A 15,006-nucleotide genomic window follows, 5' to 3' on the forward strand; every position below is an offset into this window, starting at 1 on the left:
TGGCGATGGCAAAATAATAGGCGTTTAACTTTAAAGTGTGCCCCATCAATAGTACCCTAGAAGTTAATTTGTTAGAGAGTCCTACTGCACAATCATATTAACGATTCGTTTAAAGCTTATTTAGTATAAAGGACAATAAATTACCTGGAAAGTTGTATTGAAAATTTTACAAAAATTTTATGTGATCTCAAACCACTTAATTCAATAATAGCATAACCCTTACAAAATTGTTATCAATTTAAGCAGTTTACAATTAGCTTAATTTTACTACCAACGGTATAAATTCCCGACACTTGCTGGTGGTCATAGTTTTCAAATTTACTAACTTTAAGCAATCATAAAGTCTCTTTTCTGACAACATAGATGTATTGAAGTGTGAAAATTAGTAAGATATATTGTCTTATAAATAAAAATCCTAGCATATTTAAAAACTATAATTATCATTGAAAAGGAAAATTTTCTTTACAAGGTTCTAAGGAATTTATAATTATCAATACAATATACCAAATGGGTACAACCAAACTATTGATTGAGAAAAACAATGTATAATTTCTATATTATGTAGCATCAAACTAGCATTTCGCTTACACTTTTGTATTGAACAGTCTGTGGATTTTGACTGACCACCGATTGATTAGCTGCCGGGAGATCCGCAACTACATTCTATTTTTTTGAAGTATTGACAATTTATAAATGTACCCTGACATCTGTAGTTTCTGATTTCACCGTAGCTCATCTGTCAGTGGTGGCACTATAACATTATACCCCTACTGTGAGCACAGATGAACTTACACTCAATATTACTTTAATATTGATGGTGAGGGTTAAGGTATAGTAAAGATGGATGCTGTGCACCCAAAACTAGTTCTGTAAAATAATGAAATAAAATACCAGCAGTTTATACAAACTTTTATATGTTTATACAACATTTATTCTAATTGTCCTCAATAAAAGCATTTTCCAACTGAGGTTAGAGGTGGTGTGTTGTTTGTTGGAACAGAACATAAAAGTAGCAAGATCCTCAATCACATTAAATTGAGAAAGCTTAAATTAACCTGCTCTTTGTAAAGGTCCCAACTATATATACATAATTATCGAATCATTATGCAAGTCTTTTTTATATTTGTTTTTATTTCGGTTTTTCAATAAACAGATAGTATTTTGTTATTGTCATAATTCAATTCCTGGAATGAGGGTTTTGAAACCTGATTTGAATCTCTCTCTCTGTTCTGCCCCCCTCAATTACTATGTGCAAGTTAATTGAGTTGAATTTAAAATATATTCGATTTTCGTTTAGTACTTTTATAGCTTGGATATGCGGAATTACTACATAGAAATATTTATTAAAATATTATGATTATTTTCGAATATATAGCGATTTAAAAAAAATTTAAAAAATTCGCGTGGGACTGTTATTTTTGCTCGGAGTCAACACAGCGCCAGTGCGATAAATACCCCGCCAAAATGTGTTAAGAAAAAAGAAAGTTAAAAAGAAATTATAGAATAATTTATAATTTAGTAGGGGGAACCAGGGGAAGTTGATAATAAAAGTGTCATTTTCAAATATGGTTATGATTTTAATGAGAGAAAATCTGGGGCAGTTAAATGGTTTATGAAACAATCTTTTGGAGAGGTTCATGAAAAAATTAAATGTTCATAACCACTGCGGAATTTCTATGCCGGTGGACATGGGAACAAATTAGTCAGCATAGATACATAGGAACTGATTGTGCTACTACAATTTAAGGACTAGCTATTTACTACTATAATGCAAAATGATTATGGCAGACTCAATTTAGGGATATGTTGTTGGGCTGAATGAAGTGAGGAGGTAAAGAAATAGAGCATGGGTAGAAGGGCTTGACCATAAATATATTTCTATAGACATCAATTTGCATTCTGCACATCCCATTTCTAAGCAATGTTTTGATTCAGGATGCATTTTCTCACCAAAGTGATACTGAGAATCTTTAATTCTGTCTGAATAAACCTACAAAATTTAATACTAATAACTTATTTAATAATTAATTTTCAATCACTTTAACTAAATTTCGAACTAGAAAATTCTAGGTCCAGATGTCGCCTATATTATTGCAAAGAGTTATTTGGTTGAATCTTTTGTTTTATTTGGGACGGGTTGTTTCGGAGAATCTGAACAATTCATCAAATTTCAACATTCATTTTCAAGATCTGTGAAAGATTTTTTCAAGTTCTGGATTTATTTCAGTTTTGTCAAGCAACTAGCCTACAATGATATAAAAACAGAACTTGAATAAGTCTTTCACAGAACCCGGAAATGAACGTTGAAATTTGATGAATTGTTCAAATTCTCCGAAACAACCCGTCCCTAATATTATACAATTTCTTCACAGATAAACATGAAATAAATGTTACATGTTTAAAATCGTGTAGTATAAAGATAACACATAGTTGTTCTTCGCCATAAATAAACAAGATTCTTGGGTTGGGTGACGGAAATTCAGTCAAATAATAAAAACATAAAATAAAGTTTAGTTTTTACAATACAGCAGCGAAAATTATGAAGCGTTTATGTAATATATTTGTTTCTTATACCTAGTAAAAAATGTTAGTAAAAGAAAATACAAGGTTTGTGGGAAACAGAAAATAAGAGAAAAACCAAACAAAAAGGGCTTTTAAAGTAGGTAAGTACCACCTACTTCTTAGATAGAGGGACGTATATTGAGCATGCTTGGGACCCCCGCACAGCAGCAATTTTTTATGCCATGACAATCGTCAATTATTTCACCATTAAACAAAAGTCTCCCTCATTGTGTCTTTGCTTCTTGTGCGCGCGCACCTCCACATACCTTAGTGGATTTTGACGCACGCAACTTTTGCCTGCAACTAGTTGCTAAGTTGCTTGTGTGCGCCTGATCTTTGTATTCAATTTTGGGATTTTAATGTTATTCTGATATCTTGCAATACATGGTAAGTTATTAAATAATGTTTTTCTTCATAAAATTGTATAACTGAAAATTTTGATGCTTTTGGACCGCCTATGCGGGTAAAACCGACTCTTGCATAGCAAGACGGGACGACGCTCTTGCATGGAACCATGCTTTTTTCAGCCAGCCTCGTGACTTGTCGGATCTTTCCACTGGAATTCCAAAACTGTGTGCCGTATATTTGCTTCTATTCTCACTAAAATTGGAAATGGATCTATTCTACATGATGTATTTTAATAATAATGAAAGAATTGTTTTATTATCAAAAATATGAAGACTTTTTACTTTCATTTTTACTTCCTTCAACAAAAATCAATTTCGATGTTTCACGTCTGCCAGGCATTCTGTGATTTATTTGTTTTTCATTTTATCGAATTTATTGGACCTCAGAAATATTTTTCACACTCATAAAATTTAAAATTACAAAAATATTTTATCTATTTTGGAAGCTTTTAAGCTATAAATTTAATGTAAACTGAGGAGATTTTAAGTAATTACCTACCAGTATTAATGTCAGATTACATTTTTTTTTTCGTTTTTTACTGAAGAGGGAAGATAACAATTAATTTTTCGATATGCCGTACCCCATTGTAAAATTAGATGTTACAATTAAATTATTTCGGCATCATTATTAGATATGTCTAATAAAAAAATTAGTAGAATGAATTAACATAGAAGAGCAATCGCTACAGTTATAGATCTGTATGAAAAAGTGTTTAGCATGGCGCTATAAGCAATAATTGTATTTTTCGTCTATCGAGGAAAAATACAAGATTGAAAGGCAGGCCGTTTCTAACCACTGAATGTCTCTATATTTGTCGCCATCGCATCCATGGCAGCAAAAGTGACGTTAATGGTTGTCATTGGATAAAAAAGCAGACGGGTTTATTGTTTTTGTTACCTACCCTCAACAGAAACATAAGAGGTAATATGGAAACAACCTACCCCGGTATGACCAGTCGTAATATGGTTGTCAAACTCCTGATTTTTGTTGTTGTTAGGGATACGTATTTACTAAAATATAGACAGCCGTTTTATTATATTGCTTTTAATTAATTTATTTTGTACATCCTGGCGCATTCCGCGAAAAGCACAGCCGCGTTTTTAATGCATAAAGTAGCCTATCAAAATATTCAGAAAACGGGCAATCGGCGCATGCGCAGTAGATGTACGTCTCCCCATAGAGGTTCAGTTGTTCAGTAGCCGAACGAGTATGTTCGTGATTCAAGATGGCTTCTTGTTGTGTTCTTACATCGAAAATTTTGTGACAGATTGATTTGTGTATAGGGCTGTGAATTTAATTTAAGAATGGCAGAACTAAGTATAGACTTAACCAAGTTGCCGGACGACATCAAAGAAAAATTGGCAGAATTGGAACTTGAATTGTCAGAAGGTAAGTCAAAATTTTCATACAAATTACTTTTGATACTCGCTAAATTAATCGATAACTCGTGTAAGCGAATATTAAATATAGTTTTATCTGCAATTACTGGCTGTAAAGGTGTATTATTTATATGAAAGTCTCCTTGTAATTTAATAAACTTTTAATAAATAATGAACACAAAAGTTATTGCGGTTTTCGTACTTCGGTTTACATACTTACATCAACCTTTATTATTATGTTGGTCTAAAATAAGATAAATAATTCATTCAATTTTTATCTCGACAATCTGCCTTCCGTAATATCAGTTTGTTTATCAGATGATTTTTCAACGTGCTCAGGTAAAATTATTTTTGATGACTAATTTATTGATAATTCGAAGAGTCACTTTTTATCACGTATTTCTTAAAGCAGCGTTCACCGGACGTTGAGCACACAGAATCCTTTCGTTGAAACAATAGACACTTCTGAAACCAATAAATAATATTATTAGAGGAATTAGGAAAATTGTATTATTATGTATTTTTTGCTGCAAGCAACTGTGTTTTTATCAGTAATAATAACATTTTTGATAAATTTCATAAATAATCATTTTAATTATAATTAAGAATTATTGATTACTTACAGTTTATTTTTTAATCATTACTGTCCAATAACAACTTTATGTGTACATCATTTTTAACTTAGTAAACAATTTATTAAATTACTGAAATGTCGTCTACTTTCCCTGATTTATTTAGAAAAAACTCTACCCTTTATATGTGAGCACAATAAAATTATGCAGTTAAATTTACAAACTTTTTTATAGATGATGTTTAGCTTTTTCAATAAACAACCAAACATTGTTTAGTGATGCACCACTGAATCAGGGTGTTATAGAGTTCTATGGGCCCAAAAGCTTCAAAAGCACTGTGCAAAATATGTATAAAAAGGTGATCTAAAAGAGACGCAATTATACATTTAGGTTTGTTTTTTGTTGTTGTAGTTTGGTTTTATAAAGGATGTTTGTGGCGTTCCAATTTGTCTACCTACCTGTATCTAGAAGAAGAAATATTTTGGCAGTATCTCTTCATTTCCATCTTTTTATTATCAATTTTCAATTTGGGAGGCAGGTATGGGTACCGTCGCCTCTGCAACCATTTATTGGATAACCAACACCCCTGCCAAAGGTCACCCCAAGTTTTTCGCTACGTTTGGTGACTTAGCAGGGGGCGCGGGTTCACGGGGTGCGTATTGTGTAGGTCTTAGCGGCGAATGCGTTTGTCCATCCACTCCATGGCGGGCCGAATCGGGAGAGACTGGTTGAGGGACCTTTTGACCTCTCCGGCTGGACTCTCCACCCGTCGCCTTGTACCGTAGTGGGAGGGGTGGATTAATACGTCCGTCACTCCTGGACACATTAACCCACAGATTCCTACTCAACCCTCGTTCACTGAGAATCAAACAAATAATTTTAGCTGATTAAGTTATACCCGCCACACCAAACAAACAAAATCCAACTGGTATATTGACATGAATTGATTGAATTTAATCCATCATTACATCTGTATATAAAACGGGAGTAAATGCAAACGCTTTGATTCCATTTCGCCGTGTATTTATTCAGCTCCACGAACATTGCAGCCAGTGGCAATATTTTGGCAATTGCCTTAACTGAGTCCTTAACTGTGTTTAATTAGGTGTCATCTCGGTGTTAGTACAGTTGATGATAAACAACATTTCCCACTGCAGTGTGTTAGTGATAAAATGATTTATTATCAACAAAGATAACATCAATAATATTGGATTGTATTACAGTTATTCACACTATTAAGATGTTATGACGAATGAATTCGTTGAAGTGTTTAATTTTGTAATGTTTTTTCAAATAATCTGTATGCTGAAGTAGAAGGAAGAACATTAATATATTTTCCCAGTATAGAAAGACTAATGTCCTGGTTGGTTTCCTAAAAATGTCCTGTAAATAGTACTCAAAACAATTCTACAAACGATTTCTTCCTTACAATATTAAAAAAAACAAATAAGTACAAAAATAGTTAATAATTTACAGTGTATTGTGGGAGTCAAAACGGAAATGGTATTTTTTGTCAGAAGAATCCCCTTTGTATTATTTTTCCTAAAATTTCACATATTTTATGAATAATTATGCGTCTTCTATTAACAGTGAATAACATCTAAAATCGATCAACCTGGCCGGTAAACTGCATAGTGTATGGAAAACTACGTTTTATGATCTTATTAACTATGTACTGCATATGAATATTAATTTTATTTTCGTTCATTATTTTTCGTTAAAATCTTGTTATTAATATAGATCAAACAAATGAATTTATTCATAAGCTCGAATGCGTGAGAAAGTACTTTATACATTTTGTCTCTCAAATCTTTAATACACTCTTCGTATTTAGCTTTTTCATATTGAAGTACGATTAGCTACTATTTTAGAATATTAATTACATATTATTAATTAAGAACATACAACATGTTATATTTCTTATACAGGGTTTTCCAATAAGAGTTGTTATTTTGATATTCAATCGTAAAAGATCAATGGTTTCGTTGCTTGTGTGGCACGTAGCGCCGTCTTGTTGAAAGTAAACGTTGTCCAGATCAATACCAGATTAATGATAAAAAATCATTAATCATCTCTCGATAGCGCAATCCATTCACCGTAACTGTTGCTCCAGCCTCATTTTCAAAAGTAAGGTCCAATGACTCCGCCGGACCATAAACCGCACCAAACAGTCACACGTTGAGGATAGAGAGGCTTTTCAACAATAACTCTTGGGTTTCAGATGCGACAATTTTGCTTGTTGACCAAGCCACGAAATGGGCCTCATCACTCAAGATGATTTGCATTTGATTCACTCAAGTGAATTTTAATAATTTCAATGCGTTGTTGAAGCGTGTATCGTTCCATTTTTATTAAAGGAGTAGTTTCTACTTGTCAAATATCAAAAAATGACAGCTTCAAAAGTAACATCTACCGAAATAGCGGGCTATTCAAAATAACACCTCTTATTGGAAAACCCTGTATTATTGTCATAATTTCATATTTTTATTGACAGCTGGATATTCCGGATCATAGAATAAGTAAATTTTGCAGTTTCTTACTCAACTTTCTCGTATATTTTATTACTGTATTGTACGGTAGGTATACATATATTGTAATGTCATTTTAATTATAAAAGTGATTTGCATCTCGTGATATGGTTTTGGGGTCCCTTCTCAATTGTGCAACTAATATACTGTTTAATTCACTAAAGCCGTCGTCCTACTGGATCGGTATCGGTAAGCAATCGACATAAACCGAATACCCTGTGCAGAAAATTCCTACAATGGCTGCGCTGCAGACCGTTGCGAACTTTACTTTTCTGCCCAGTGTCTTTGGTTTACGTCGATTGCTTGCCGATACCGACCCATTAGGATGACGGTCTAAAATTCATCAGTAGAGTAAGCTTGCGAAAGACCGTAAAATCTGACGAACCACCTCATATCTCTTTCTTCTCCCCCGCCCCTTTTTTTTTATTTTTATATTTACTCCACACAGGAGGCCCTGAAGAAAATAATTTCCCTCAGGGCCTATGTCATCTTTGGGGATGCTGTGTGGAGGGTCTTTTTGTGGAGAGGAAGGAGTGAACATGGGTCTTGAAGAGTCCCATATTGTAGGAGGGGCTGGCCTTAAGCTGGGTGGAGAAACACGTGCTGCTCAAACAGCAGTAATCCACTGTCTTGCCTAACTACTGCTGGTTCCTTAACAACCTGGCCCTGTACCATGTATATCAACAATCTCTTCGCTTGAATTTTGAGACAAGCACCTGGTTCACTTTTTACTCTCATTTGTATACATTATTTACTCAATTAATAATATTGATTGAGTAAATAATCCAATAAATCAATTATGTATATCATACAAGATACGACTACAAGTAAAAACCATTGTATTACGTACACGCGTTCATCGCGAAACTAACGCAATTCCTTTTGTGCCTGGGATGTCGTTACTAAAATGGAAAACTTGTTTATATTTAAATGTACAACAAGGTACACAATTACGTAAATAATAATTCTTCTTTATTTAAATTTGACACCAATTTTTGTAACGTTCGTCAAGCATGAAAAATCGATGTTCTCATAATAGCCGCAGCCTGAAACTTTCAAGTACCTACTCACATTCCAGGAATAAAACATAGGTTCGTAGTGGCACCAGTATTCGGTGTTGCTAAATTAAATATAGTAATCAACAAATTGGTCATTGTTCAGGAGATGCGAAAATGTGTTGACCCTTGCCAATTTAAATAGGTGTTTGTATTTCTAAAAATGACATTGTATTTATATTGGCAGGACATGACAACATGTTTTCACATCTCCTGTAAAATGTGTGATTTATTTGATATTTTAGTTTAATTTGAGACAGCCGATTTAATTGTTTGAAGTAATAAAATGCACTATTGATATTTAGATCTTTTCTTTTTTCTCCCTTCGCCTTGTATTCTATGTTTTGGTATTCCATAGTTACTCTATCTCTGGAAATGGGTCTCTTGTGTGACATTTACCTATTTGGCTTCATGACACTTTATGTGTTTTACTTATTCAGGTTATACAGTAACAATTTATTTCAACCTTCCGGTGGGAATAATTTTATGTTCCTCTGTTTTTCTTGCAAACTGTTTAGTTACTCACAAGGTGTGTATAAAATAAACGTACCTATTTTTTTTAAAGGGTGGGATGGCAGCTTTTCCTAAACAAAAATACGAATATGATGAGTAGTGGGTCGTTATTTAAATAGTTCTCTCTTCACATAGAGAGATTACGTGTTAGGATATTTTGTAGAATATATTTAAATAAAATTAAAAACATTATTCGCAAATTCTACACCAATCTCAACCTTCACAAGATTACCAGATCACATATAATATGACATTCTATTATGTCGCTGTCTCTCAATGTGCAATTTACTCTGTCGCTGCGTCGACTTAATACTGTACGAGTACATTTCATCAGAACTTCCCAAAGGTTAACGAAGAGAGTTGCTGAAAAATAACCGCCATGACCGCTCTCGGCTCTCAGCTGGCTGAAGTCTGAATCATGCCTGCATAACTTACGAGGAGTGTTGTGTTGGTTGTAGGTATAGTACAGAGTTATACAATATAATATTTACATCAATGGTTGTAAGAATACCCGGCCCGTATAGATAACATTTCCACGCGGAGCTTCTTCAGGGTACCTAGTACTGCGCACAAGATACTTTGTGGTTGACTTAACCCCTTTTTTTAGTCGCCGCCATTTTGGGTTTTTGACGTTTTAAACGGTCTTGATTCTCAATCCGTTTCAGCTTTTGATCCGATTGATCCAGTTGTTAAGCAGAATAAATGTGTTATTATGCTTATCGGCTGAAAAGAATTTAGTCTAAAGCTGGAACGGGACCATTCAAAAGTCGAAAATTCAAAATGGCGTTGATCGTCGATTTAATGTGACAAGACCATGCAAACATATGTTCTTCTTGCGAATCGTTTTATTAGTGCATCTTACTATCGTCGATTGGTTATCATGATGCTTAATATTGCCTCACCTGTGTATGTAGGAATACTGTGTATACACGATGTCCGGAAATAGGTGGTATAAACGGGAAATTGGTGAACATGTCGATTTCTCGTGCATTAACAAAATAAAAGTTTTTTTTGGAAACTTTAGGGTTAAAAAACTATTAGAGCTGGGTCAACTTTTCGACGCATTTAAAGAAAAAAAAATAAACAGCTAAAATATCCCCGGAGCCACCGAAATTTTGAAGTTGACAAAAAATCCAACTTCCGATTCCAATTACTCGAAAACGAAAGCACAAAACAAAAAAGTTTTACCAAAAAATTAAAAATGGATGTGCAATGAAGTGCACGAAAAAAATGAGTACGGCTTTTAAAAAATTAAGATACCGTTGAAATTGTGACTGCATGATTATTTCGTAATAAAATATTAGTCATTCAGAATATATCTGAACCCTTGATCACGCAGGTGGCCTTTTCCGACTTAATATAATAATAGATCCGTTGCGAAAATAATACAATTTTTATGAACACGTTTTCCGAATTCCTCATTCCTCAACATATTCGTGCTTTACTGATAGTAATTGTCATAATGAAATTCTCAATACAATCGTTATAGGTCACGTTTTTAACAGGAAAATTATTTCACCCGATTATTAAAAAATTAACAATATTTCATATCAGTAAGTTTTCTTCGCGTGAGATGTAGATTGTGAGCAGGTTCCCGCTGGTACCTACCACTAGTTTCCGGTCACCATGTATCTATATCATGGGCGTACAAAGATAAGAAGAAATACAATTAATGTGAATAATATTGTTGCAATTATACAGGTAACGAAGAGCGTCGAAATAACTTCAACAACGCCAGCTCGCATAGTTTGCCGCCCTCTGCGAGTTGTCTAAAAATTCACCTGCCAAAGAGATTCACGCACTTGCGAGCGAACATTTTTTACTAGCATCCATCAATTTACAATGGGTCGGGCGTTGTTTGCCCGGCTAACCAGTTATTTCTGAGCCCCGAGCCGCGGGAGGAACTCTGTGGTCCCTGCTCACGGTGTTGTAGAAATGCACCCGTGACTCGGGGCCAGATGGGTTGGTTGGTGTGGATTGGCGTGGATAGAGCCTCGCGTCATTATTCAGTCGTATAATGGTGATTCACGCTTCCTTCGAACTCTGCGGTCAGATTCTCGCCGGCTGGTTTGAGTCAGTTCTAACATGTTAAGCCCATATTACATGGAACAATACACTTTTCAGTCAGTTCCTTGCACAGGACATTGATTGAGAAATTACTACGTATGCAGACATTTTTAGGAACGCAATCGCTGAAAACAGCGCTCCGATGAAAAAATACAGTTTTTTATACAAGCTTTCGCACTATTCGTTTTTCTATGGAAGCAAATGGTTTTTTTATTCCATGAACATGTCACCATAACGCTGAAATACGAAACATGAAAACCATTTGCTTCCATTGAAAAGTATGAAACTTCTATACTTGAAGATACATAATAATAATATTTAGATGATTTGTACAACGCCTTTTTTTATGAAAAATCACCTCAAGGGCGCTGCACAAATATACAATATACATATTTCTACAATGCTATCTTATTACTAAATATATACTAGACAAAATAATATCAATTTATGGCTAACGGATTGCATCCACTGGTTCGTCGATCACTAACACCAAACTATGTGTACAATGCATTTGACCAATGAACGTGATGCTGCGTTAGACTGTACATATTTCATTATTTATTTATATTCTGCACAGGCAGATAATATACAAGATCATACTTACCTGGGAGGTCACTTGAGATTAACACGGTTTATTGTTTATTATAGAAATTTAGGTACAGTCCCCACGGATCGGACTTAATTTGAACACATGTAATTGGAAATGCCATTATTACCTCTGGTATTTGTTTGAATAATAAATATTTACGTTCTTTAATGGGCGTGTTTAGGAAATTAAAAGCATTTTTATGTTGCGCGGTATAACAGCACAAGTATTTGATTAGAATTTATCATAGACAGGTATATTTAATTTAAGAGTGTGAGAGCCTAAAAAGGCAAGATTTTAGTATAGACATGAATCCTATTGGGCTTGTAATGTTATAATGAATATAACTTCGGAGGGAATTTATTCCAAACTCTTGGCTCAGATACTCCGAAAGCGCGATCTCGAAACTTAGTATTTGACTTGCGCTTACTTTCCATCAGTCCCTGCAGCTGATGATGTAGCTGATCTAAGAGTTGACTGCCGCAGACCAGTATTTTCCGGGGCGCATAGTTCAGAGATGTAAGATGGGGCCTTTTCATTGATGGATTTATTTTTTGTATGTTTAATTTATTTATAAAAAAATTACATTTTTATATCTAATGTTAACCTTTTAGAATTATTAACCACATATCATTTAGGCACACTTTCCACTACATCTAAACCTTATTATTTATAGCATTTAGGCATAACCCACGAAAAGATGCAAGGCCTTTAGCTTCTTTAACATCCGTCGGTAGTTCATTGAATATCTTGAATCCTTTAAAATAGAGATTATTTTGAGTTCCCGACAAATTTGTTTTCGGAAGTCTAAAATCTCCACAGCTTTTTGTGGGGTAGCCATGTATTTCGAAATTAAATTTTACATTCTTAAATATGTATTTCCGGAGCATCTTTTTTTTAATCTTTATAAACATTAAGAAATTGTAAACTATACGCTGTCTCACACTTAACATACCTTTTTAACATAGTTTTTCTATATATTAACTATTTTAGAATATGTACTACAGTTCAATATTGCTCGCAAGCCCCTATTTTGAATTATTTTCAATTTTTTGTGTTTGATTGAACAATAAAAGGACACTAGCTCAGAAATGTAAGTGAGATGCTACTATAGGTACTATTATAAACTAATATACACTTAATTTTTTTTCATTTAAAAAAAAACTTTTTAAAACCATTTTCTTAGCTAATAATTCAAAGTAGGAGTCTAATATTGTCTAATATAATATAATATAATATATAATTATTTTATTTCCCCTACTTCCTCTATTTCTTCGTTGTCTATAATTATCTTATATGGTCCTGTTACCATTTATTTACTTTTTGTTCCATTTTGTTTCAATTTGTTTATCTTTAACCACATACATATTTGATATAATATGTATGTGGTTAAATATATCCTCAAAATACATATGTACTGTATTTCGAGGATAGCTTCTTCAAAATTATTTCCTGTTATATATAAAAGAATATCATATACAAACAGTTTGATTAAACAGTAATATTTCAAGCACTGCACTGTATCGTTAGTATATACTATAAATAGTACTGGCCCCAATACAGATCCTTGTGGGACTCCTCGGTTCATTGGCTGTTCCTCTGATACGGCGTCTCCAAATTTGGTTTTATATTTTTCAGATGGTCTTTACCATTCTAGGTCTTTGCCAACTATTCCCGTGAATTTTAATTTGGAATAATTAGTTGCAGAAATCGAGACGTGGTGAACTTGGTGAAAAAACCGGTGCTTATACTCCTGTTTATTAGACTTTAAAGCGAAAAGTTCGAATCTAGATTGACACCGAGAAGGCTAGAAGTATGACTGTTGTTTTTGGATTGATGTCGCTACCGGGAATAGAATATAACATGTTGACGTTTGTTTGTGACCAGTCTTAGATGGATTCAGCTTCAGCTTGTTCGAGGAAATCCAACGAGTTATTTCTTCTATACTACATGCTCTATGCCAGTGTTCCGCAAAGTGTGCTCCGCGGCACACTGGTGTGCCGTGGCCATTTGTAAGTGTGCCGCGAGTCCCGCGTCACTTCTCACAAAGTGCTCTGTAAATCGGTCTTTACTTTTCTGTGCGGCGCGGCGGCCGGAGGTGGCGTGGGTGGGATTCGATCGCTGCGAAGTGGCCGTGTGCTACGCCGCTACGCTACATTATCACGTGTGCTACACTACATAAGTGGAGTGCTATTGCTACATTATCACGTGATTGCGCACGAGCTATCGGGGTGCATGCGCGTGACAACATAACATTACGAATTACGACGGCGACGTTGCGCCCGCTTGTTTAGAAGTCATTCGTTAATGCTAGTGTTTGGTTGTGTCGTCGCGAACTTAATTGACTTTTTTAATTGCAAAAAAATATCCCATATTACGTGTATATAATGGAAAAAAAACTTTAGATATGCCGTAATTACTATAAAAGGAAACTTTTTGGCTTGGTGGCGGCGGAAAAAGATGCATTTTAATTATCAATTGCGTAAAATTAAAATTCACTTCTCGAACCGATTCGGTGACAGTTCGCGGTCATTCTGTCACTGTTATGTGATAAATATCAATCATAATTACACAAACCCGGCTAGACAAACCCTGCTTTGCCAAACAAACCATTCAAAACCTGGGATGTTTTTTTTAAATTATGATGACGTGCAGCTTTCGTAGTTAAACCTCAAAGTTCGCCGTTATTCGTAATAAGCCTAGCCAATCCTATCCAAAATTTACCTTGTTTTTTTTTCTTTGGTGTACCGTTAAAATTTCTTGATTAGTTTGGTGTACCGTGAACATAAAAAGTTTGCGGAACACTGCTCTATGCTACACAAATTTTTATACTATTGATTTCGTTTGGAGTGCTGTAAAAATAAACTCTCTCATTGTCACCGTAGCACTGAGACAAGGGACCAAATGACTCAGTTATTTTGGCAACATCATGTGTAAAAAGGATGAAGAGAAGCAGACCCAAAACGGATCCTGGGGGAACCCCTGAAGAAAATGTTTAGAAGTTAGAAAATTTATTTCCAACGTAAGCGATTGGATAGGAATGCCAGCCAATTTTTGATGTCGGAATTCAATCCAAATGTTTCCTCTAATACCTTAGTGAGTAAGTCATGATCAATCGTGTCAAAAGCTGCTGCACTCGTGTCTAGGGTGAGATAAGTGCTAACTTACCTTACTCTATGGCAAGAGTTATGTCTATTATGGCAAGAAATAGTCCGGTTTCTGTTGAGTGGAACCTTCTTCGTGCAGATTGACGATTTGTGAATAATTGTATAGGTAAATATAAACGGTCATTTTGTGTTTTTGGCTGCACAAATTCGGTCTATGCATCGCGCTTTT

At 34.5% G+C, this 15,006-nt stretch overlaps 1 protein-coding gene across 4 annotated transcripts in view; it reads left to right on the plus strand.

The window, feature by feature from the left end:
* Positions 1 to 4,159: 4,159 nt before the first annotated feature.
* DIP2 (disco-interacting protein 2) overlaps positions 4,160 to 15,006 on the plus strand; it is a 167,723-nt gene continuing 156,876 nt past the window's right edge. For all 4 annotated transcript variants that reach the window (XM_089645930.1, XM_089645935.1, XM_089645931.1 and 1 more), the window contains exon 1: positions 4,160 to 4,359. In XM_089645930.1, the coding sequence (XP_089502056.1) occupies positions 4,275 to 4,359 (85 nt within the window). In that variant the 5' untranslated portion in view covers positions 4,160 to 4,274. The remainder of the gene's footprint in view (positions 4,360 to 15,006) is intronic.

The sequence above is a fragment of the Hesperophylax consimilis genome, chromosome 23, assembly GCF_061612785.1.
Source record: "Hesperophylax consimilis isolate HC1 chromosome 23, BYU_Hcon_1.0, whole genome shotgun sequence".
Taxonomy (NCBI): domain Eukaryota; kingdom Metazoa; phylum Arthropoda; class Insecta; order Trichoptera; family Limnephilidae; genus Hesperophylax; species Hesperophylax consimilis.